The following is a 26067-nucleotide window of genomic DNA, read 5'->3' on the forward strand; positions in this document are numbered from 1 at the left end:
TGGCCACAGGGGCTCCCCAGCAGGTGGGCCAGCCAGGGGCAGCTCTCCAGGGCCCACTCAGCAGCAGGGAATTTAAATCCCCGTTGCATGTTTTTGTTTCCACGCTATCCTCCGTTCCCTTCCTTCCCCTGTTTAGTTACGTCAGTCCTCTAAGAATTTAGCTAATCTCTCCTTCTCCTTCTTTGTGCTCAGGCAGCCCGTTTTGATTTTGTTTTGGAGCCATGAATCTTTCCTTTGTTTCCCGAAGCAGACTGCCAGGTAACAGTAGCTGCTTGTGATCCTCTCAGCCCTCAGCAGCTCCATTCAGTACGGAGGGGACTATCAGATGGGAGATCTGTGTCAGAAAGCACATTTCGTGCTTTCAGTAAGTGCCACCCCTTCTCCAAGCCGTGACTGAAATAGTGCCTTTGAGCTGGGAGGTGATGTGATCTCGTGGTTATCTGCAGTGGGCGAGGTGAGCCCTGCTCTCGGGGAGGCACTCGGGGCCCCCAGTGTCTCAGCGCAGCTCTGGGGGCTCAGGCAGCCCCCGGCAGGCTGAACCATGGCTGATATGGAAAGAAGGGCACGCTGTGGCTGTGATCTGCACCTGCAGGTTCCCGTGGTGTTTGCCGGTGAACCCCTCACTCCTTCAGCGTGGCTGCCAGCAAGGGGGAGCTCAGGGAGCTGGGCCAGCCACTGCAGTGCCCTCGGCAGCGTTGACTTGTCCAGTGGGCATCCTGTTGGTTCATCACTGGGGCATGTGTGTGCTTCACAGGATCTCTTGAGAACAGCAGAAATTCTGTGCACAAACACAGTTTTCTGACTTAAATTGGACGACTTCTCAGCCCTTTTTGCTGTCTTGGAAACAAAGGCGTAACAACCAAAGCATACTTTTTGCATGATAATGAGTAAGACTTATCTTACTGCGATGCGCATAAACTGATTTTCTTGCCAGCTTTCACTGCTTTAAATCAGCTAGAGGCAATGGAGTTGCATGGATATGCTGAGTGCCTTGGAAGCAGGGAGGTAAATGTGCCACCAGCTGCAGGGCAATGTCCCAGCAGCACAAGGATGCGTTGTGCACCCGGTGTAGGGCTGCTCTGGGCTCCTCAACACAGGAGGGCTTCGGATAGAGCAATAAAGAGGTGACAGCAGCAGCTAAAGGGCGGAGAGGCCAAAAATATGGTTTGTGGCTGATGAACCCAGGAAATAAGCGTTGGTAGCTGGTCGGAGCATTTGAGCTAGATTCTTCAGAGCTAGCTGTGAGGTAGTGTTCATCCAGCATTTGGGTCAAAGGCAGTGCCTTGCACTGATTTATCACCTCACCCCGAGGCTGTGTAATGACATAGGAACAATTGTTTTGAACAATGGCCAAAAAACAAGTTCCACCAGTCAAGCATTTTGCAACTTAATACAGTTGTGGGACTGCTCTATTCAGTGACTCCAGACAGTAACTGAAGAGCAAAATTTGTGCAGATAAAGAATTTACCATTGGAATTTGTGCTTTAGAGCCTGAGACTGTTAGTTTCAGTAGAAAGTCAGATTGCTTTCATGAAGTTTTAGACCATTTCAGCTGGTAAACTCCCTGAGATTAATTGGTTTTAGCAGCTCCTCTGTGTGCACGCTATGCTGTGTTCACTTGAAGTTTGAGAATGGCTTGTCAAATTTTAAGGGCAAAATAAAATCTGGTGTTATTTTTATAAGGTTATTAGCACAGATATAAAAAGATTAAACTAGAAGTGCACGTGCAATTTTCTAGCTCCCACAAGTCTTTTCTTCCCCAACTTTTTTGACACTAATTGATACCTTTCTTTTGGTAATTGTTTTCTTTTACAAATAGGTCTTTTAAATGTAAAACCTGAAATGTTATCTCAAATGAATGCTAAACAGAACTTTACAGGGTGCTGCATTTCAGCTTGGTGGTGGTGAACCAAATGGTCACTGCACATTAAAATCATCTAGGTATCTCTCAACACACAGAACTTTAACGGTGCACCAAATCGATCATTAAAAGGGTAGGATTCTGCTCCAGAAAAAAAAAAAAAAAAAGCTGGAAATGGTCTATGTTCATGTTCCCTGTTTTGGTTTTCAGTTCTGATGGTCACACTTTTCAAGGTGTTTCATGGAAACAGTGTTGTCCCTGAGCTCTACCTTTGGTTAGAAACAAAACATTTTATTTTAAAATACCTATGATGAGATGTAATGAAAGAGAATAATGAAGACATGGGGAAGGTGGGTGATTAATAACCTTGCGAAATACATTAACTAAATCCAATTCTCTCAGAGTAGATTTCCATCCATTCTTTTACACTTATTTGTCACCTTTTATAACAATTTGAAAGGAAAACCATGTAAGAAGCTTTATGTGGTTTTTGGATTTCTGACACGGTGATGTCAGTATTATAGGAAATCCCAGAAGAAAACAGTGGAAACTGCAGTATTTAGTATCTCACTTTATAGTGTAATTACATTTTTTTCTGGCATTTTAATTTTTCCTTTTAATTCTTTGAAGATGCTGGGAAGTTTCAATCCTTTTGCACCTTGACCTTTTTGTTGCTGTTGTTCCCCTATCAACTAATAAATAGTTAAATTTTTAGGTAGAAGAGCATAATTACCATGTTTCCAGTTGAAATATTGTAGAGCCCCAAGGCCCTGTCTTTGACAAATGTATTTTTCAGCAGCTCATTGTAATTTTGGTTTTGACTGAAGAGCCAGAAAAGTAAAAATCCACACCCATCTGCAGCAAAGGGTGCGTTTTCAGCCTCTAACAAATTAATGACACTTCTTCCTTGGACTTGCAAATGGGGAAGATTTCTGCAGTGAGGGTGGATGTCCTGAGGATTGCTGGCTGGTTTCACGTGCTGTCCAGGCTGACAGAGAGCCAATTCCGTGGATGATTGTTATGCAAGATGGGAAAGTGCTGATAGACTGTAGAAAAATACAAGTCTGAGCCTAGCCGCTTTGCAAACCTGTTTCAAAAAGCAGCTTTGAGCAGTTGACCTGGTGCTTTATGTGGGCGATGTGTACTGGCAACGATGTTAGTCACATCAGAGCGAGCAGCCTGGGAAGGGGAAGGGCACATTTCACTTCCCCGGAGCCCCACTCCCTCCAAGTGAGGGTACTTAGGATGCTTGGCTTCCTAGGGAGCAGGAGGTGGCTTGGTGTACTTGGGGTAACCAGCTCTGATGAAATGAAAACCTGTTTCTACTGCAAAAATGGGGAGAGAGCAGGAGGATGAGGCTCTGCCTTCCACAGAAAGGTGATGGAAAACCTTCAAGCTGCTCTTAGGCTAAAGCTGTCGGGATGTCAGAAACCCTCAGGTACCACCTACCGCATACACTACTTTCATTTGGAAAATTTAAAGCATCAGACAGTGTCCGAGGTGTTTGGGAGAGATGTTTAGAACTTAAAACTGACAAAGGTGAGCAGTGAGCATATACTGCAGGCTGCCCTTTACTGGGCACGGGCAGTTTCACAGTGATGGTGACAGGTACTTTGTACTTGAGATGTGAGTAGTGGTTACTCCAGGTGGTCCCCATCCCTGCCCAGTGTTTGGCACTGGTTAAAACTTCTCTATGCCTCTCATGTAAGAAAACCTAACATTACTAGCTGTCTGTTCTATTTACATCACCTGTTTTCAGTAGTGGTAATGGTTTTTAAGTGGGTGATTGTATGATTTCCCTATACAATAGGCTTTTAAAATTTTATGTAGTTTTCTGTAATCAAAGTAAAGTTTCAGGTGATTGATCAAATAGAGAAAGGAAAACCCAGGCATTCCAGCTTCAGGTTATGGTTGAGTGGAGTTTTGCTGACATCAGAAATCATAAATTGCACCAGCTAAATTACAAAGATGTTATCACGGCTCTGGGAGCCAAGCACGCTGTAATTACGAGGCCTGCTGGGTTCCCCATTCTGCTGCTTTTCATTCGGCTTCAACCATCGAGGCACTGAATCAAGGTAAAAGTGAACTAATTTATGAAGAGGGCTTGAGGTTGTTTCAAGAGCATCGTGAAATAGCGATGCATCAGCTGGGTGACAGATGCTGTCCCCTTGTGAAGCAGCAGTCTTCACCTGCATACAGATGTGCCTGTGGAGCGCATCTTTAATCACCCTACGCTGTGTTGGTGTTATCCCAAATACAGGGTGAGAGAATTATTGGGGTGAAGAGCTTTTGATGTAACGGCTCATCAACAGCATGTTAAATGTAGATGTGTTTTAATTAAATTACATTTTAGTAATGTACATCGTATGCTATTTGCTTCTGAAAGAGCAGAGTTGCTCCCAGATTCTTGCATTGGGATCTCACTTACAGAAGTTAGTGAATTCTACATGCTACATTCTACATTTATAACTTCTGTATGGCTGCTCAAAAGAACAGCATTAATAATTGGTTATAGAGTCCTTAAACATTATTTTAAATTTCTTAAGATGCTGTTCTTTCCTCTCCCATCATGTCCTGTTGTCCTTCTAGCTGAAGTCTGACCCCTTTAACCTCCCCTGCTGAAGTGATATTTAATAAACCTAAACCTGAGATGGCTGCTTGTAGCTGACAGCATCTTAATCTTGTCAAAGCAGCTGTGGGCATCGGATCATTTCTTGGTGTAATCAGCATGCCTACAAGAGCCGCATTGCTTAGCTTCTAGCAGCCAAAATACTAGACGTTCCTCTTTGGACCTCTGAATGGCTGACCTTTTCTTGATTTAATAAGAGATTATTAAACTTGAAAATGCAAAGTTGGAGTTGTTCATAGCTTCCATCAGAACATAAAAGATTTAAAGCCCAACAATTGTTTAAGGGGAAGCCACAGCAATCAATGTATTCAGATGCATGTTTCTACCTTTGTCCTTAGGCACACGTGCCAGTTCTGAAGGGCACTTCAATATTTCCAGAATGCCTTAGATTGCCCAACTGAAGTCAGTAGGACCAGTTGATACCAGTGAAACTACTGATGATTAACATGAGACACATTCTTTAGATACTGTTGAACCGGGGCCCGTGATAGTTTAAGAGTGGTGAATGGTTAGAAGTGTAATGTTTCTGTACATTTTGAAGGTAAAGAAAAATGTTTTCCCCTCCCGTATTGGAAATCTTGTAATATCTGAATATTCATATGCAGATATGCATATCTGAAGTGCGTATTTGGTTACTTTTGTACAAGTGAGGACTGAGTTGTATATTGCTAGCAGACAGAAGGGAACTAATTGTTGCATTCATTCTATCTGTGAAAAAAAAAAGCTATTAAAAATTCTGCTGTGTATTAAAGATGAAACTGTGAGCCACACAGAGGAATGGTATTATAATTTTTCCCCATTGCCCTATCTCTATAAGAAGGAAATTAAATGGTTAAACATGGAAAATATTAGCAGTGCTGATTTTATTATAGGATTATAGGATTTTGTTATAGGTTCACAAATATTAAAAGAAACAGTTGCTACACAAAACTTGGAAAATGTGCAGCTTTTTTATATATAGTTATTAAAATAACTTCTTAAACCTTATTTATAGCCTTACAAAATCAAGGAACTGAAATTATAGGTTTTGAAATAATGGTAACTATCACCTATAGGACCCATTTTTAAAAATGGAAATGCAGAAGTTTTATAGATGTCAGTATTTTACTTTAAAATATTTACAGAATCACAGAATTTCTAGGTTGGAAGAGACCTCAAGATCATCGAGTCCAACCTCTAACCTAACACTAACAGTCCCCACTAAACCATATCCCTAAGCTCTACATCTAAACGTCTTTTGAAGACTTCCAGGGATGGTGACTCCACCACCTCCCTGGGCAGCCTGTTCCAATGCCTCACAACCCTTTCAGTAAAGAAGCTCTTCCTAACATCTAACCTAAAACTCCCCTGGCGCAACTTCAGCCCATTCCCCCTCGTCCTGTCACCAGGCACGTGGGAGAACAGGCCAACCCCCACCTCGCTACAGCCTCCTTTAAGGTATCTGTAGAGAGCAATAAGGTCACCCCTGAGCCTCCTCTTCTCCAGGCTGAACAAGCCCAGCTCCTTCAGCCGCTCCTCGTAGGACTTGCTCTCCAGGCCCCTCACCAGCTTCGTCGCCCTTCTTTGGACCCACTCAAGCACCTCGATGTCCTTCTTGTAGCAAGGGGCCCAAAACTGAACACAGTACTCGAGGTGGAGTACTTTTTAAATTGCCAGCTCTAAAAAAATAAAAGCTTCTTCAAAGAAGTCTTTCAATACTTTTCCAATTTTTCAAAATTTCCACGCTAAACTCTAGAGAAAAAAATAATCTGTTGTCCTCCCCTTTTAGGTTCCCCAGATTTCTTTGCATAGTCAGCACATCATTCACTGTTACCCTGAGAAAGATAGCGAAAAATAACAGCATAAATAAAACTTCCCTAGAACCTGGCTTGGTCAGATGCAAGCAGTCTCAAATTGTGCTTGGGGTTGTATTTTAACTTTTTATTACTTCATACTCTTCTTTAAAAATAGCCAGATCGAGGCAAATCTAGGAAAAAAAAAAAAAAAAAAAAAACCTTGAAATGATAGCATCACCAGTAATACAGACATTTCTTCCCAGTCAGCATTGGTGGAGTTATCAAATAGAGTTTGGAAAATCTTAGTGTAAAGCTGGAGCTCTGCCTCTAACTGGGATGCTGCTGAAATTCCATCGCAAGTGGCAGGAGTGTGGACGAGCTGACTTCCACCAAGAGAGGGGCTTGAATGCTACTTGAATGCTCGGTGACGCAGAGCCCCAGCAGGCACCGTACGGGTTTGGGGGCTGATCCCAGTGCCTGTCCCTCTGTCCCTGTCCCAGCACTGCTGTCCTGCTGCAGGCTACGATTTGTGTCAGCAAAGTGGTGCGTGTAGTACTCCCAAATTTCCTGAAGGCCAAATGAGCCAGGCTAATTGAAGCTGTCCATCTGAGCTACCCAGCTGGCTCATCAGAGATGATGTGGGGAGGACTCCCACAAATGACCCCGCTGGCAGATTGATGAGGACCATAACTTGAAACACGGTGGTAGTAAAGAGCAGCTGCAAGCAGTAACCCTTCCTGCAGGCACACAGAGCAGGTCCCTGTTGCTACCGGTGTTCCTGTGGTTGCTCAAGTCATGCCGCTGGCTGAGCTCTGCTAAATTCCCTGAACTGCCTTACGGAGATGGGAGAGCATAAAATATTCACAGGTAAAGAAAAAGTGATTAAAATTACTAAAGCATCATTAGAACCTCTATAGAGAACCCCTATAACTAAGTGCTTTTTAAAGGCGACGAAAATGAAATGCTTTTCATTTTGAATTCATACAATGTGTCAGTGACAGAGCTAAGAACAAAATGTGAGCAACCAGACCTCAATTCCTAAAGTCCCCATCGTTGGCATCTGCTGCTTTTGTTTACATAGTTCAGGCGTGTAGCACATAACTCAGTTTTATGTGCATTTATTCCATATCATACAATGGCTCGGGTTGGACGGGACCTCAAAGCCCATCCAGTTCCAACCCCCCTGCCATAGACACCACCCACGAGACCAGGTTGCTCAGGGCCTCATCGCTTTGTGAATGGCTTCCTGTGGCTCCTACCAGGCAAACTGCACCTGCAGACTCCTCGCTTACAAGTATTTTAAGCAAAAAGGAAGTACGATGAGGAAGAGCGTATAGAGCTCCCAAAATCTGAGGCCACACTGATAAATGGCTAGGGAACGGCCAGGAGATGAGCTCTTGCAGCTAGACTTCACACACGAGCTATGAAATGTGGATTTATGTACCTCCAGCCATATATATCTATCAGTGGACTGAAATCTTCACAGAGCTACTCACCGGGCATTATTTCAATCCTAGCTTTGTTTTTCTTGGAGGTGGAGCACTTGTAAGCCAGTTTGTAAATCTCTTCCTAAGCAGCTTATTTTTAAGTGCATGTTAGGCATGGAGCATCTGGCTTGATGTTAGATCATTTTGGTTTTGTCTGTTACAGCATTCAAATCACTTCAGACATGGATAATTTGTTACATATTTTATATATAATTTGTTTATATATATATATTTAATATTTGTTGGCATTCTGCGCATCCTAAAATTCTAGTTATGTGTTTCTTAGTTACTAGATATTGAAGGTATCACACAGTGGAAGAAGGTAGTCCTAAATAGGAAGTTGTTAGCGTATCTGCTCGCAGAGGATGTGTTGTATAGCTCAGGAGGAGTATGTGCTTTCTGAATGACAGAGGCACTCCTTCAAACTTTCAGTTACTCCAAACAGTTGTCTGTTTTCTAAAAAGTCCTGCTACTGGTGATGCTGCAAATGGTAAGATCCAGGTTGTTGGATCTACCAGGTATGATCCAAGGTACACGCTGGAACCAGTTATAAGAGATTGCTGAAAGATAGTTTTTATTATTATTATTATTCCTTATATTTACATTCCATCTCTGCATTATGGCTTAGCAAGCGAATGCTGCACCTATCCACAACACTTCTCCCTGCCTGGGGACTGTAGGCATAGTTCCGAGGGTAACTTTCACATTTGCTTACTGACAAAAACTTTCATTTCAGCCAGGAAGAAGAATGACATCACTGGTGCTACCAGCTTAATGATGATAAAGAATAGGCTTTGTGGCAACCCTGTAGTCAATGAGCTGTATGAATTTAGACTTGATTTGCAATGAAGATAAGTTATGAAAATGAGCAGGCCGTTTTCATTTGGCAAACAGCAGTAGGATAAGGCTTAGAGAAATACTAATTTTCCTTTTGAATTATGTCTTGTCTTTTGACCCATGTTTTCTTCTTTTGTTATGCGTTTTCTGCAGCTGGGATGACAGCAGCTCTGTCAGCAGTGGGATCAGTGACACCATAGATAATCTTAGTACTGATGACATTAACACCAGCTCTTCTATCAGCTCTTATGCCAACACACCTGCCTCTTCTCGGAAAAACTTAGATGCACAGGTAAGATTTTGGTTTTAGAAGAGTAATGTTAATATTTGTCATTTTCCTGTGTAATCTGTACAATTGTTTAAAGCTGGATGAACTATTTATTCATCTCTTCACAGATAGTATTTCTTGACAAAACAATAATTACATGCATGAATATTCTTCCTCTAAGCAGTAACCTTGATCTTATTTGCAGCTGTCTTTACAGCCTTTCAGCAGCTCTGGCTGAAAAACGTGGAAACTGACTGAGAAAACCAGTACAAATGCAAAGAATTAATGTTGTTTTGACAAATGCTTAATACCGTGCTACTTCCCAGAATATCAAAACCAAGCTACAGATTCTTAAATTAGTTCACAGTAATATTTTGGATGTGTCTTTATTGCCTTCCCCTTTTCCCTGCATAGTTGAACAATTGAACAAACGCAGACCTCAGTACGGTGGGTGTCACTGGAAAGACAATGTCAAGCAGTAGTAACCACCTTATATGTGGCGTTTATGAATATTTCCTCTCTGTGTGGAATCTGTGGAATCTCTGCTGTGGTGTTATGGCAACAATTTTTTTTTTTTCTTTCATAGTGGGACTGCAGTACAGAAAACATGCACTATTAGATAGGATTTAATTTTTTTTTTTTTAGCTCTGGAAAAAGGTATTATGTTTTTTCGTAGAATTTAATTAAGGCAACAAGAAGGTTGGAAGATGATTTAAACTTCCATCGGAAATGTAAGTGTACTAGGCAAATGAAATATATTATTTTAAACTTCCAGGGCTGCATGTTACTGCAGGCTTTCTATTTTTTTGGCAGCATTTCAGAGTAAGATAAATTTATGTTTATCTGCAGCCTACATTTACTTATTTTGTACAGACTCCGCACATCCAAATAGTATAAAACAAGTGAAGATACCCAACAGCTCTTCATAGAGGAATAGACTGCATAGTACAGAGATTTGCAATAATACGAACTGCTCCCCCCCCCTTCAAAATAGCACCCCTCCTCCACCAAGGAAAAAATATTTGAAGAAGTGCAAGATTAAGAAGTTTATCTTTGTTCTTTGTACACCCACCTGCTCCAGAGTCTCAAGTGTCATGTGTCAAAGCAACTGGGACGCAGTGACTTAGCATTGCAGCAAGTAGAGGAGAGGGATGGGTGTATGACATTCACTTCTGTTTCTTTCCTCTTTTATTCTTTTTCCTTTTCATGACTGGACCCGAAATCTGCTTTTAATATCAGTTTTAATGTAGAAGTGTGGTTGCTGTGAAGTGTTACTCTGCCTACAGGACTGTGGTGCAAGCATATATTACTCTTTGTTCCCTTGCCATGGTGCATATTTGAGCCTACATTAAAGATTTTTAGTTAGCCTCTGGTTGTGTATCAGCGATTTCATGTGTGCTCGAAACTGCTAATACAAGTCCTGTACAAGTTGAGAGGAGTTAAGATCTAGTAAGGGTGTTTTTCAGTTTGTAACAGAGAGAGTAACATAGGCAACAAGAAGCTTTTTTGACAATTATTAATATCTCAACATTGTAATACTGTTGGGGGGTGGAGGGGGGAAGAAGAAGGAGACGTGACTAAATCTTAGCCTAAGAAAAAAATAGAAACTCATTTGACTTCTATCTTCTGATGGATCAGATTCTTGGAAACACCTCTAAGAGATCCAAATCTGTGTTGATGAACACCTCTTCCTCAACTATCCCAGCACCTGAGAGTGCAGACCCATAGCAGCAGAAAATGTGCTGAAGCTTGTACAGACAACAGAGGATAGTCATTAGGAGAGGGCGCTGGGAGCCAAGATGTACAAATGCTGTTTACAGTCTTTTAATTCACGACTGTGAACCTGCTTCTCTCGTCAGTTTCCATGACTGAAAATATTTATTCTAGGTATTACTATTAAATGCAAAAAGTATCCATAAAATACTGTTTCATTTAAACAGAAAATCCCCTTCTTGTCAACCAAGGGAATGAAGATAGCTTGGAGTGATGGAAGCATATGTAGCTTGCAGGGTTGATTTTCTGCTGCCCAAAGTAGTCCTCACCGCTCATGACAATAGCAAGTGCTACATTAATGCTTTTTCTGCCTTACCTGTAGTGCTACACGATGGCCTGTGCCCAGGTTTGCATTCTCCTGTGTGGTCAGCCACACAGGACTGGCAGGCATCTGTCAAGGGATGTGGAATTTTCTTCTCAGGTATCCACCTCTTAGGTTCTCGTAAATAGTAGGCACTTAACTTTTAAGCTACCACATCTTTTTGAGGTGGTACAGAAGTTAGGTTTCAGATAATTAAAGAGGGAGCTTGAAGCTAACACATGTGCAACCGGGAGTTCAGACAAATAATAAAGCACATCAAAGGGAGAGAGCCCTAACATGTCGGTGTCTGCTGATAAAATCAGTAACTTATTCAGAATCATCTCAGCAGCGAAGAGGACACATGCTTGCAGTAGAAAAAAAAAGTCTCTGCTAAGAAACTGATTCTCAGAGCTGCTGCATACGCCCAAATCCAGAAGATGTAGTTCGTCCATCTTTGAGAAGGAAGCCCTAAATATGGTAGTGACTCCATCTGCATTGACATTCATATTTGTAGTCCCCCTTTGGGACTACAAATACATGTTTGGGATCTTAATACTATGAAGATGCCCTTGGGTTAGTTCCAAACAAGCTGAAGATGGGAACCAGAATTTGCCTTATCGCGTCAGCGTGTATTGCTCTGATTGTGCCAAGTACTGAACCACCTACCTTAGCTATTCAGCTTCCGGAGCCCTATATGTTTTCCCCTAGTATTGCACAGACTTGAAGAGTTTATCTTTTGACACAGCACTGTGTATTATATGCTATTAAGGCCGTATCATACACTTATAGTGAGGAGAAATAAACACCTGGTGGGCATTTACAAGTAATTTATTCAACTGAAATGAGATGAAGAGGTTCAGTAGTAAGGTTGTTCGTGTAATACTGAAAAGATCAGAAGAATGAGAAGAGAGGAGAGGAAGCAAGTCCTTTAAATAGAAAAGAGCAGCATCTTTAAATGGTTGGGTCAATATGACTTCCTAGTTTCATTGAAGCAAAGATGGATTTGATTTGTTCACAGCTTTGTTAATAGGTTTACAAAACTCTGTGAAAACGTTTCAAAGTGCTAGAGTTTACTGCTCCTCCCAGCTCAGTCAGAGGGCAGCCTTTGTTCCCATTTTACACATCTGTTGTGCTGTGTCCTCCAGCAAACAGTATTTCCACTTTCACCTAATCCAGGCCCTCAGGTAGGTGGAGTTTCAGCTGAAATTTTAAGCCAGGTTTCGCTGTGTTTTGATTTTGATTCCTTAGTCATCTTTTTATGCTGTTCTCATGGTTTACAATTAAACAGAAACATCTCTGGCCAAAGGGGTTCAAGGATACATGTGCAGCATTTTGAAGGCTGAGGAAAAAAGTTTGCAAAAAGGTGGGTGTAGGAGTTGAATGAAATAAAACCGAAAAGAGCAGAGAGACAGAGGACTTCTTGCAATGCAGTTTTCTGTGTTGAGATTGCGCAGTTTTTAGGGAGGTGAATTGGGAAAACAGAAGGTGCAGGAACGTTTTGTAGTCAACCAAAACTAGAATAAGCCCTTTACCAATGTGAGTAGGTGTATTTCCTGCTCTCACATGCATAAGGGGTAAATAAGCAGTTCCAGACAAGGTACTTGAAGCAAGATACTAATTAAAGCACACGAGGGATGATGTTGGAGTGGTTTTGTTGGATGATTATTTGTTATTTCTTGCCTGTGCTCTCTTCCAAGTTGTGTAAACATAAGAGACGTTAGCATGAAATGATGGGTTTTACAGCAACACAGGACATTGAAATGGTCACATCGTGAATTTATTGCAAACCTACCAATGCTCGTGAATAAAAAGGTAGCCATCCCAAAATCTGGCAACCATACAAAAAGTTAGGAAGCAGTGTTTCATTCAAGACTATGCTAAGTTGCTCTCTTTGAACGGAGAGTCAGGGAAACAACATTTGAATAACATGAGGAAAATACAACACAAAAATAGCATCTAAATCCATACTTCAGGAAATGCTCATTAGTCTAATGGCTCTATATATAGATAAATAGAGATAAATAACTCAGGTCCTAAACTTATTTTATGTAATTGAAGGAAGACCACTTTGATGTGTGTGTTAGCTTTCACATATTGATCACCTAGACTAGTTTTTCAGGCTTTTAAAAAAGCACTTAGAGTAGAAAGCAGAAGAAATTAAGCCACAGCCCCACCTAGATTCTGTAAGATTAGTGGTGCGATCCGGTAAGCAAGAAAAATCAACAACTTGAAATGTACTTGAGGAACTTAAAATAAAAATCATAATAATAAAACAACAGCATTTTGCTGAAAGCATGATAAATTACCCATCCTTTCCTGTGCTGTGCTTTTATGCTTATCCCAAGTGAGTAAAAGGTTGTGAGTTTTACAATGTTTCGGGTGTTTAAGACAGTTTCCTTTCAAGTGCTATTACCATATGCCTACTGCATGGTACTGAGCACGCTTCTCTTCCACTGAGACTGCAAGAAACAGATGACACCCAACAACTTCCAAAAATACACCCCTAGCTCTTACTTGAGAACTTCATGATCAAGTGCTGAATTGGCAGGCTCTCCCATGATACTGTCATGCTTGAGGAGCATTATGAAATTTTTACCTGGATGAGGGTCAAACATGGACATTGGTCATTTGTACCTGAGCAAAAGTAGTTGTAGCGTTACAAAATTTGCCCAAATTGATCAACAGCATTTGACAGGAGAAGCAGAATTCTGCAAGGGGAGTTTTGATAGTATTCGTTAGCAATAGGTAAAGCTAATGTAGGGGAAATATATTTCATATATATGGTAATAGATTTTATTTAAGAGCTTCTGAGATTTTGTCAAAAGCTTTTTAAGAAGAAAACTCTATATTTGACATTGATCTTAGCAAAATTCTCCATTTGCACAATCAGACTGTGCAAAGAATATGGAAAAACAGTTTGCAAGAGCTGAATACGAATTTAAAAATGATGTAATTTGTGTATTCATGTCAGACTTAAGTATCGTTAGAAATTTGTAGGGGATTCATTTTTCTTCAGTTTGGATGTCTTCCTAATAGGTTAGAATTGAATTAACAACATTCCACATCTTCAAATCTTTTCAAAAAGCTGCCTCATCATGCTCTGGAGATCAGATTGTCAGACAAGAGATAGGAAAGCAGAAAGAACAAGGAAAAGCTAGCTGCACAGGTTTGAAATGATTTTTTGGCATTGCACTAAAAAGGTTCCTGGGAAATTTGAGACGGAGGATTATAAATGGCAAGGAGCTGAATATAACCTTTATAAATCAAGTGCTTTTTTCCATTTTTTGCTTTATTTTATCGGGTGTGGCTTGTATGTTTTTTGTTTTTCTTTTCCCTAGTGTATTGGAAAAAATATGCCACTTCTGGGATTCATTTGTTACTGTGGCATTTCTTTATCAAGGACATGTTAGGTTGATCGGTACTTAGAGATGACTGCTGAGTTTATTTATCAGTTTAATGGTTCTCGTCTATGAAGCTGCTTAAAAGAAAGGTTTGCTATGAAGGTTCTAATACAGTTCGTTATTTGTCCTAGACTGATGCAGAAAAGCATTCCCAGGTTGAGCGGAATTCCTTATGGTCCAGTGATGAAGTCAAGAAGTCAGATGGAGGATCCGACAGTGGCATAAAAATGGAGCCAGGATCTAAATGGAGGAGGAATCCCTCTGATATGTCTGATGAATCTGATAAAAGCACTTCTGGTAGGAAGAACACTGTTATTTCACAGACGGGTTCCTGGCGACGGGGCATGTCAGCTCAGGTTGGCATTACCACACCAAGGACTAAACCTTCTACCACCTCAGGCACATTAAAGACACCTGGAACAGGTGAGAAAAGGTGTAAGAGATAAACAAGCCAAAAAGTGTGATCAGTATGAAAACAGTTTAAATACTTTACACAGGCAGAACCTGAACTTCAGGTAATTCTGTCTTTATTTTTAGGTATTGTTTTAAAATACACAACAGCTTGTATGTCTGCATTTCTATTTCTGTTCATTTTAAAATGAATATTATGTAGTAGGACGCTGTGAAACTTGTTTTTGTGACAACCCTAGTCATAAGCCAAGCTGTTTACTGGGCATAGTATTGCCATGTGAAATATAAATAATGTAATTTTAGCTCTTGGAGTCACAGTTAACTTCAAGAACATACAGTGTATGTGGTTGAGGAGAGTTTTTTCTCCAGTACTAAATCAGCATGTTTATTTACACTCAACAATATTTAGTTCCAGATTTTCTTATAAATGTTTAAGTGATTTTAGCACTTGCATATGTCTAAATGGAAATTGATTGAATTTAAACAATCAAGTAATACAAGTTAATACCTCTTGTTTGATTGTGTACACAACTGTACCTGAAAAAGTTGAGGTCAGATACTTAACTTTCTTGAAAAATGCCTTTTAGGAAAATTTTCCTGATGGCCTAATACAACTTCTTTCTGATGATTAAAAGGGATCAATATGTGGTAGCTACCGAGGGCTACATTTTTTTTTTCTTACCTGTCACTATTACATAAGACTGTTCTGTTTTTCATATTCTCAAGGGCAAACACACCACATACTTTCTCTGGCAAGTCTGCATGTATAACTCACAAGAGTGGCATTTAAGTTCAGTGCAGACTAGATCATAACTTTTAACCACACTCTTGTGGCTAACACGCTTTTGCTTTTCATGCTGCTTTGAGTTTCATCATTTGCTTGATGTTTTCAAGTCATTAAATATTAGAATTCTTTTTCTATTTTTGTAGGGAAAACTGATGACGCCAAGGTATCAGAAAAGGGTAGACTATCTCCTAAAGCTGGACATGTTAAACGTTCCCCATCAGATGCAGGACGCAGCAGTGGTGATGAATCCAAAAAGCTTCCCACAAGTAACTCTAGAACAACTGCTGCTAATGCTAATACATTTGGATTTAAGAAACAGAGCGGGTCAGCTGTAGGCATGACTATAATCACTGCCAGTGGGGCAACTATCACCAGTAGATCAGCTACCCTGGGAAAAATCCCAAAGTCATCCGGACTCATGGGTAGGACCGCTGGTCGTAAGACTAGTGTTGATGGCTCACAGAACCAGGATGATGGCTACCTAGCACTTAGTGCCCGAACTAATCTTCAATATCGTAGTTTGCCCCGGCCTAGTAAATCCAGTAGCAGAAGTGGAGCTGGGAATAGATCTAGTACAAGTAGCATAGACTCCAACGTAAGCAGCAAGTCGGCTGGGTTGCCTGTCCCTAAAATGAGAGAGCCTGCCAAGGTAATTCTTGGAAGCTCTCTGCCAGGATTAGTCAATCAGACTGATAAAGAGAAAGGGATTTCGTCTGACAACGAAAGCGTGGCCTCATGTAATTCTGTTAAAGTGAACCCTGCATCACAGACTGCTTCTAGTGGAGCTCAAAGTTCTCACCAGCAAGGAGCCAAGTACCCCGATGTGGCCTCTCCCACTTTGCGCAGGTAGGCAATAAGTTCATTGATTGTGAAATGATGTTAGTTGGAGCTGAATGATCAGGAATCTTCGAGCCAGGTCTGGCTGTGTTTTGTGGAGCACCTACTATTTAGCGTCCTACATCAAGGTCTTTGTATTCAAATTTAATATCACATAAACAGGTTGGCCAGTGTTGTAAATACTCCAAACTTCGAGATAGCAGCAAGGATTTAACATTTGGAAAAAAAAACAAACAACAAAAAACAACACCTGTCTATCAGAAAGTTTGGCAATTGTGATACAATTCTGTTATAAAAAAAATGTACCTGAAGGCATTATCCATATAGATTTCACAGGAATAAATACTTTCTTATGTGAAGGTTACTGAAGAATTCTTGCACCAGTACGTATGTAACAAACTTGGAAAAACTCCAATGGTGGATCAAATTAAAATTGACAACAGAAGAGTTAGTTCAAATTTTCACTCTAAAAGTGTAATTTGACCTACCACACGGAGATTCACATGCCTAACCCAAAGGGATTAGGCCACTGTGTTGAGAGACTCATAACATTAGGTTATTCAGCTACACAGAAGAACCCTAAGTAAAGTTTCCTGTCTAAGCTGGGTTGAATTTTCTTATCTCAGTAGTGTTTTTTAAACAGAAATCTTACTTGTCTTCTATTTCTCCACCAAAATCCCCTTTGTTATTTTAACATCAATATTGAGTTGGGCAGGAATTCCTTTGTTGATGCAATGTGCATCCAAGTCTTGATACTGGTGAAAGGTTCTGTTAATATTATTTTTCAATTTAATTTGGCATTGAGTAGCTTGTCTGTTTCAAGTTGCAGTGTTTTGCATTTCATTTTGTCTTGACACCATAATACCCATACAGTTATGCTACATCATCCTGCTTGCAGTGATGTGATAAAGCCACATTCCATCTGAAGCACCAGTGCAAGCGTAATGGCTGCGATGGCAGCTTATACTAAAGCCTTAAAGCTTTAGAGTTGTAAACTGTTTCTTTTTAGATGAGTGGTTTTATTGGAAGAGCATTTGTGTGAATAATTCAATATAATTCATTTACTTTGTTCTTGATCATCATTAGATAAACCATGTCCTTTAGAACATGTGACCTTCATTAATGACTACTTAAAATGAAAAACTCAAATAGACCTTTGATTTCTAAGGTATACCCCATGACAAATGCAGGTTTTCAGTGGTTGCATGCCTCAGGTGCATTAATCTGGAAATTTGATTACAGATTTTTTGTGATTGCTAGAAAGCCATATTGCTAGCCATATAATTGAAATAGAACATTAGAAATACATGCAACTTCAAAGAGAAGACACTGAGGCTGAATTTCACTGTTCCCTTGTTTGATTTAGAATTTTGTTCTTGAATTTTTACCAGGCTGCCTAAATAAAGAGACATATGCATGAGAGTCGAATTTAATCTCTCCCATTTGTTACTGATTTCCAGAATGACAATTAAGAAGATTTTGAGCATTATTTTATGTTCAGTTGAGATGAGTTGCAAATATAATTTTTTGTATGTAATTTTTAAAATATTACACAGAATCACACAATCACAGAATGGTTGAGGTTGCAATAAATCAGAAACCATACCTTTGTGATGATACAGACTTGCCTGCAAGTCTTCAAACATATATGACTGCTGTGTTGTCATAAACAGTGAAATTCTGTAATTCTGCTGTGAGACCTTCACTGTGTCCTCTCAGCATTCCCTTTAGCTCAAGTATTATGAATACATCATTTCTCGTAAATCATTTTCTATCTTGATGCATTTTATTATTAAATTGGGCATTTGTGCTTTGGAACATGTAATACACTGCCGTTCTGTTCATGGGAGACGTGCGTGACCTAGGAGTCAGCTCAGATCTGCCAGTCTCTTGTCAGTAACAGTAGAAAGGAGAAAACAAATGTCCTCCCTTGGAAGGGTATTTCCTTCCAGAATTAATCTCTGTATTGATGTGATTGTCTTGCTGGGTTGGCTTTTTTCCTGAACTGAAGGAATGCTCATCAGACCACATCCTCTTTTGACAGTATTTGTTATAAGGCTGTGGTTCAGCAATACTCTGCCTTTGGCAGCAAAGCGTTTGTTTGTGCCACGGTGCACCATCCTTTCAGTTGCATTAGAGGCGCTGTGAAACAGTTGGGAGAAGATGGCATTGCGTACAAACAGCTTGTAAATATGTAGCATGAGTGGTTTTGTTTTTGTATTAAAAAAAAAAAAAAAAAGAGCTCTAGGATCCTATGTATAAGTCTCGGTTCCCCAGTGCAGTTGAAGAGGTGGTATGCAATGGCACAGGAGCAGGAAGGGTACCCTAAGCTGGTATTGTTACTGAAGGCCATATACATGTATCAGTGCAGTATGGTTGGACATTTTTCTTCATATTCACTCTAATAACATGAACTCTAAATATCTCTAAGCCCCTGTGAGAATGGGCTTTGTCATTTGAGGTCTTTTTGCTCATCTAAGTCAGGGTCTGCTGATCACTGAGGTGTGATGTGGGGTGCAGGTGAACACAGTTTGCCAGATCTGTGCTGGATTATGAATCCACATTGCTCCCTCTAGGTCAGGTGCTGAGTGGTTCATGGCACAGATGTTTGAGCAGTGCTGGACATGAGGTAGATGTAGATGTGCACCTTATCCTGAGCCACCAGAGTTGTCCAAGTGCATTGCAGCAAGCATGCAACAGCAGCAATCCAGCAGCGATGTTGTAGGCGTTTTGCACAGGTGCATGAAGCTGCGGGTAGCACACCTGCAGTAAGTATAGTGGTTCTCAGCATCTCTGGGCTTACTGCTCTTGTGCTGAAGAGTGCCTGGCTGTATTGCACAGCCTGGAAGCGTTGAATAGACTGGCTTGGTGTGCATGTGGTATGCAGGCGACCTGAGCATACTTGAAAGCAGAGAAAGTCCTGCTGGGTGCGTACCCACCCACGTTTTTAGGGGCTCTTGGCTAGAAACACTATAGTCCTTTTTTCTGCAGACAGTTGAGTAGGCACATGCTTTGAAAGATTTCTTCCCCAGTGTGCACACCGTTGACATGAAAAGAGCAAATCCATATAGATATGGGTGAGGAAAACTAAGAGTCTGAAGGCGTTAAAGGAGATATATGGCAGAAATACAAGCACTGTTTTGGGGAGGATGTCCAATCTAGGATCATTTACATAATGTTGGTTTTCTGAAATTAATATATAGGGCTTAGAAATAAAATATTATTGCATTTAGTATTCCATTTTATGTATTTTTCACGTTGTCTCTTTTTTTTTCAGACTTTTTGGTGGAAAACCTAATAAGCAAGTTCCCATCACAACAGCAGAAAATATGAAAAATTCAGTAGTCATCTCCAATCCTCATGCTACCATGAACCAGCAGGGTAATCTTGATTCACCATCTGGCAGTGGTATGCTAAGCAGTGGGGGCAGCAGTCCTCTGTATAGTAAAACCACAGATATGAACCAATCTCCACTAGCTTCTAGTCCCAGTTCAGCACATTCAGCTCCTTCCAACAGTTTAACATGGGGTACCAACGCAAGTAGTTCTTCTGCTGTTAGCAAGGATGGCATTGGATATCAGTCTGTCAGCAGTCTTCATACCAGCTGTGAATCCATTGATATCTCTCTGAGCAGTGGAGGTGGGCTGAGCCATAACTCCTCCACTGGCTTGATTTCAGCCTCTAAAGATGATTCTCTGACTCCCTTTGTCCGAACCAACAGTGTTAAGACTACATTGTCTGAAAGGTTAGTAGTTTTTTCTCTTGTTTCCATATCCTTGTATATATCTTTGGTGTGAGTGAAGTCCTGCCAGCAGTAGCAAAGAGTGTAGTCGTAATTCAAGTTGTGCTTCTTACAAGATAATATTGAGTGATATTACTAGAAGAGACAAGGAAACCATTCCAGGCAAGGAGCCCAGTTCAGAGCAAGAGGATGTGTTCAGGTGGGATTTTTCATCTGCTGAGGTAACCAACATTGCAACTTTTTCTTGCTACTGTACCTAAAATTGTAGATAATACATGAGTTGTGCATTGTACATTATCCTTTCAAAAATCACCTGTTAGTTGATCTGATAGGGACATTCAAAAAAAGCCTTATTACTATTTTCATTTGAGAAGCCAACAATTTCTCATTAAACTTCTTGGTCGTAACATTTGATGAAGGCTGAATCTGGGCTACCAGTGCATGAGTGCTGTGATGATGATAATGGCTTATGAAAAGACGACTCCAGTTTTCAATTGGAGTTCATGCTGAAGAGAAGTCTGTCTCCCTAGTCACTTGATCCCTTCTCTGCCTCTCGTTGCTGCCCTGGCCCATCTCCAGTTGCCCTCTACAATGTTTCAGTACAGGCTTTTGTGTGAATGCTTTAAAGAAATCAAGTGGGAGATGGATCCAACTGAAAAATGATGACCTGAATTGTATTTCAGACTGACCAGTTCCCCAACTCATAGATACTTGTGTGGACACAGAGTAAGAGCTGGGAGCAGACTGACCAGGGAGTAGGGAGAAGGACTGCTTTTCCAGTGTCTGAGCTGTATTAAAGGCATGTTGAGCTATCATCTGGTTAAAACAGACAGTGAGTTGCAGCCTGTGCTCTTTGAGTGGCCTCTGTAGAAGGTAGTGCCACTGCAAGCATTGGAAATCAGCTGTATCCCGGCATGTAATTGTTTAGTTAGGTAGCAAAATTTCTGTATTAGCATCTTAATGGAGAAAATTACTGCTGAATGTAATGTTTGGGTGGTTTGGGTTTCTATATTTGCGTTTTATTGTAACTCCTTTCTGTTTTCTCCTCCTTTCATTCTAATATTCCTTCTCTTGTTTTCTGTCTTGTTGGACTGGTTCTTCTAGCCCTCTTTCCTCCCCTGCTGCTAGTCCCAAATTCTGCAGAAATACTTTGCCCAGGAGACAGGACAGGTAATGGTGTCTCAGGACAGTAGAACGCACAAGGCTGTAGGTGTTGTTGCCCATCTTGGTGACGCAAATTGTTTTGTGAAAGATCATGCTCAGTTGAGTCCTCTGCTGTGTTCATTGTTCAGGTGTGAACTGACACAAAGACATGCCAGTGAGAGTCCACTCAAATACCCCATTTACCTACCTAAATCTGGGGAACGGCATATGGCAGAGTTGGCATGTTTTTGTTGTTGCTTTTGAGACTGGGAACATCTTTTGGTTTTTGGTTTTAGTTTTTCTTTCTTTTTTTTTTTTTTTTTCCACGTTTGCTCATTTCTTTGCCAAAGGCAATTTGAAAATCTTGCAATTTTTTTCTACCAACCTAAACTCTCACTAGCATTTCAGCATTCCTCTGGCATGCTGCTTTTTCCACTGCGTTTCAGGCTTGTCACTTTTGTTGTGAAGTCCCAGCGTCATTCAGTGTCGTCAGTCCTTTATTGCAGTTTGCTTTGTGAGTGTTTTGTGGGGACTTGGGCACATCCATCCACGTAAAAATGAATGTAAAATCTGGAAAAAAAATTACCTGAGTCTAAACATTCTAGTTCACTTTTGCTCTCTGTTGTAATTTTAGTCAGTCCCACACTGGAAATCAACTGTAACTTAGCTGTATGGATTGTCATTAAGTTACTGCATTTAAGCATGCAGGTATTTTCTTTAAAAACAAATTAACAGGCTCTGCTCATTTACAAAATCATCAGTTGTAAAACCGCAAACTTAAATGTTTGGGGTTTGGCTGACTGATAGATTCGTTTTACTTTGCTAATGGCATTTAAGCTTCGAAAACTGAAACAGTCTGTGCTTGGTCGCTGGCACAGCGCAGCCGTGGAAGAGTCACCAGCTCTGTTCCCGGCATGGTGCCCATTGAACAAAATGGCAGGAAGGTGGTTCTCACTTGCAGATTCTCATCAGTTTTCACAAATAGTCTGCCCCATGCCTGCTGACGTGTATTTTTAAGCATAGGTTTGACACACAGTTCGTTGTTGACAAGAGAAATGGCAAATCACTTTGTGAGCAAATGAGCTTTGCTAGCATGGTGTCAGCTGCATGTTTGTGAAAATCCACCTGTGGGTAAGAAGGTTTCTGCATGTCTCTGTAGGAAGGCCCCAGCACTTTTTCCTCGGAAAAGGTGATGCAGATGTTTGCACTTTTTTCTTCAGCCTGATCTTAATCCTTCCCTTTTGTTCTTCTCTGAAGTTCTTTTCTTTTAACTTTTCTGCAGCGACCCACATCTTGATAGGAACACTTTGCCTAAGAAGGGACTCAGGTATTGGTGTTTCCACGCAGTTCAACAGCTTTTGTTGTGGCTTTGGAGTTTGTTGTGTTTCTGTTGTGGCTGGTGGTGATGGTCGCAGCGTTTGCAAGAGGTGGCAACAATCTTTATTTTCTTCTTTTCCATCTTTCTTTCTCTTTTTCTCTTAATCTTTTTTTTATTTCTTTTTCTTTTTCTTTTTCTTTTTCTTTTTCTTTTTTTTTTCTGTAGTCCTCAATGGAGGGCATTTACCACTGTGCTTTTTTCATTCAGTGGCTTCTCCGCTTGGGCAAGAATTGTGGCTTTGCTGGCTGAATTGCTGAAAAGCATCTCATAAACCATTGCTGGGCTTGTCTTGGAAACAATAATTTTGCACCTTTTGTGGCTATTACATGAAATGACATGAGATTATTTCACCCCTGGGAACCTAGGTGTTGATAAAGAAATAGAAGAGATTTTCAATGTTGTCCTGACCTTCTTAGGATGAGATAGGACATGTTCATTAAAACAAAACAAAACAAAAAAACCTTATTTGCTTCTGAATACTTAAACGTGCAGGTGTCTCAGAGATAATTTCTACTCTTCTAGAAAAGAAGAAAAAAATTACCCAAACAGACTTCTGGCAATTATTGCCTAACACATTTTGTGCATCCCTAAGATTGATTTTAATGATATGAAAAGTAGCACTGAAAATTTTAAACCTTTGATACAAGTAATTCTGACAAGATTTTATCAACATTAGGTCTTTTTATTAAAACGCTTAGTGTTAGAGAATGTAGAGGCGATATCAGACAATTTTTTAAAATTGCAACTTCAGAATTGCTTTATGCAGCTTTTGGGATCACTGAGTTGATGCCTTGAAATGGCAGCTGCAATTTATTCTGTGCTTTACACATTGTTCTTCATAGCAGCTTTATCCCATGAAGCTGAGTACTAAAAGCCTTTCTTAAAATGGAATTTTGTGTAAAATGTTTGTGTGGTTGTCAAGTATGTCTAAGAAATAAAGGCTCTCTTTTAAGACTGAAACATTTGAGTGCTGAAGAGGTAGGTATTAGTGCTGCAAAAAAAAATTCCATTAGTGTGTTAAAGTAAAATGACTGTTTAAAGCCCTTTCCTTAATAAACTGATATTTGTGTAAAGTTTAAGAGATGCAAATAGTCCTCAGTCAGTGGCTGTTGCTTAAGTATTGAGGCATCCTATTTTTAAAAATAACTTCAATTTTTTTGCTAGTTACTGTAGCATTCACACTGGTTAAAAATACTCTTAGAAATAATATCTTGCTGTGTAGCCTTCAGTTGAACAGAATCTAATCAAATAGATAATATCAACTGACTGCATTATAAGTAATAGGCTCCAAGTGCTTCATTTTTGGCAGGAGAGATAGTCACACAAATATTTTTCAGAAGTCGGTGGCATAGCATAACATGGACACTGAAATCCATCAGCAGACAGTGTCTTTGTCAGTTAGCAAGTTCTGTTTTTCTCCCTGTTTTGAATCAAGTGTTTCCATTGCGCTCTCCCTGTTGATACCTGTATCCTTCCAGGCATTTCACGTGACGCCTGTGGTAACCTACCTATTTTTCTGGCATGTACAAAAGCAGATTTAAAACTTGGGTTAAGGTGAAGCTAGTGGGTGTTTTGCCATTGATGTTGGCATGGTTAAAATTTCCAGTATTTTTTTTACCTTCAGAAAAGACTTAGTATAGTCTCCTTTATGATTATTTATTGCTATTTAGTTTTGACCTAAATGACATACACCTTCCATTAATGCCTGTGTAATATGAATTATTGGGTCCCAACTTGTTTAAAAATCAGATAATGGCTTTGTTGACTTGAATTTGATTGTAACATGACGAAAAGCCATCTAACCTTAGAGGTGCACCAAAATAATAAATTAGTGATAGAATTTTGGCATAGCCTAAGGAAAGGGAAGGATTTCCAAGTTATGGTTTTGTTTTTCAGACATAGCTGGTAACACACACTATAGTTTATTCTGCAGTACTGTGCTACAAAACTTCTATCTGTGCTTTTTGTTTGCTGCTAGTTTGGTTACTACTGAAGCTGTAGGAAAGGAGTGATTTTTTTTTTGCGAACAGGTGGAATGAATTAGGCTTGGAACAGCTCCTTAATTCAGAGTTGTATTTTTGTATTGTGTTAATCCTAAAATTGTATACATAAGTTTTCTCATCTTTCTTTCTCCCCCTCCCCAAGTTTTGTGACATTTCACGTTGTTGTTTTCGTTTGTTTGCTTTGTTTTTGAACTAATTGTCAAAGTTAATTTTGAAATAACTGTTTTCTACAGGTATACTCCTTCCACCCAACTTCGTAGCCAAGAAGAAGCAAAAGAATGGCTACGGTCACATTCAGCAGGAGGACTTCAGGATACTGCTGGCAATTCTCCATTTTCATCCGGATCCAGCATAACATCACCTTCTGGAACTAGATTTAACTTCTCCCAGCTTGGTGAATAATTATCTGCTTTGATAATCATAGCAATGCATTGTATGCTTTGAAAATACCGTATTACATAATATAATGCTCTTTCAGCAGCTCCAAGTACCCCGTTCAACCTCAGGAAGCACTTTAATTAATGAAATTAATGTGACTAATCAGCACTGTTATCTTGTGTGCCCAAAGGTGGCATAGTTGCAGTAACTTTGGAAAATTTTTCCCTTGGAGTAATCAGGTGCCTTAATATAAATTGTGGGCTATTAAGTAGAGCTATTTGTTAATATCACACTTAGCTATGCTTAAAGTTAAAAAATTGCTTTAAAATCCAAGCACACTAATTAGTATATGTCCTCATTAGTTTAAGTTACTGCATCTCTGTATTCAGTAGGCTCATTTGAAAACTGGACAAAACTCAGTCTGAAATAATACACAAAGTTGTTACCATTCCTTCATTTAATTACACTGATAAAAGTAAACATTTTTTAAATGAAGGAAACAACAGAAGTTGCTTTTAACAGGATCCATAACGTATTACAGATTTTAACTGACCACATGATCAGCTGACATAAACTACTTTGAAGTGTTCGTATGCTAGAATATCTGGAAAGGTATCTGCATGTTTTCAAGACATGCACCTGATTGTTCATTGATGTCTAACTTGGCATTCAGGTTGAAGCAGTTAAAATGTTTTGTGTAAGAAATAGGTATCTATTTTCATGTGAAATAGATGTGCAGAGTTTTTTTAAGTTAAAAGTTCAGCTCAGATACCGAGTTCTGTAGACAGTAAGAAGTCCACCTGAAGTCTCTCACACAAACATGTGAGAGAAATGTGTAATTCCGTTTCCTGTAATTCAAATGTCACTGTTTGTAAAGATTCTGTTATCATAAATATTTGCTTGTTCTCCAGACAAATACTATTTAGTTGCGTTTGCAATTTGTTGAGACATGAAAATCAGCCCTAACAGTAAATGTTTTCTTCTAGTTAAGTGACATCTGGAAAATACTATGTTAAGCAGACATTTTCCTCTTTCTTTTTTTACTTTCAAATGCCT

At 39.9% G+C, this 26067-nt stretch overlaps 1 protein-coding gene across 10 annotated transcripts in view; it reads left to right on the forward strand.

The window, feature by feature from the left end:
• NAV2 (neuron navigator 2) overlaps positions 1-26067 on the forward strand; it is a 424692-nt gene that overhangs the window by 361403 nt on the left and 37222 nt on the right. For 9 of the 10 annotated variants that reach the window (XM_072039124.1, XM_072039125.1, XM_027458933.3 and 6 more), the window contains 7 exons: positions 8743-8881; positions 14464-14755; positions 15674-16376; positions 19645-20112; positions 21214-21279; positions 22535-22579; positions 24867-25027. In XM_072039124.1, coding sequence (XP_071895225.1) covers positions 8743-8881; positions 14464-14755; positions 15674-16376; positions 19645-20112; positions 21214-21279; positions 22535-22579; positions 24867-25027 — 1874 coding nt within the window. The remainder of the gene's footprint in view (positions 1-8742; positions 8882-14463; positions 14756-15673; positions 16377-19644; positions 20113-21213; positions 21280-22534; positions 22580-24866; positions 25028-26067) is intronic. The other variant, XM_072039123.1, reaches the window with a different exon arrangement.

The sequence above is a fragment of the Anas platyrhynchos genome, chromosome 5 (assembly GCF_047663525.1).
Source record: "Anas platyrhynchos isolate ZD024472 breed Pekin duck chromosome 5, IASCAAS_PekinDuck_T2T, whole genome shotgun sequence".
Lineage (NCBI taxonomy): Eukaryota > Metazoa > Chordata > Aves > Anseriformes > Anatidae > Anas > Anas platyrhynchos.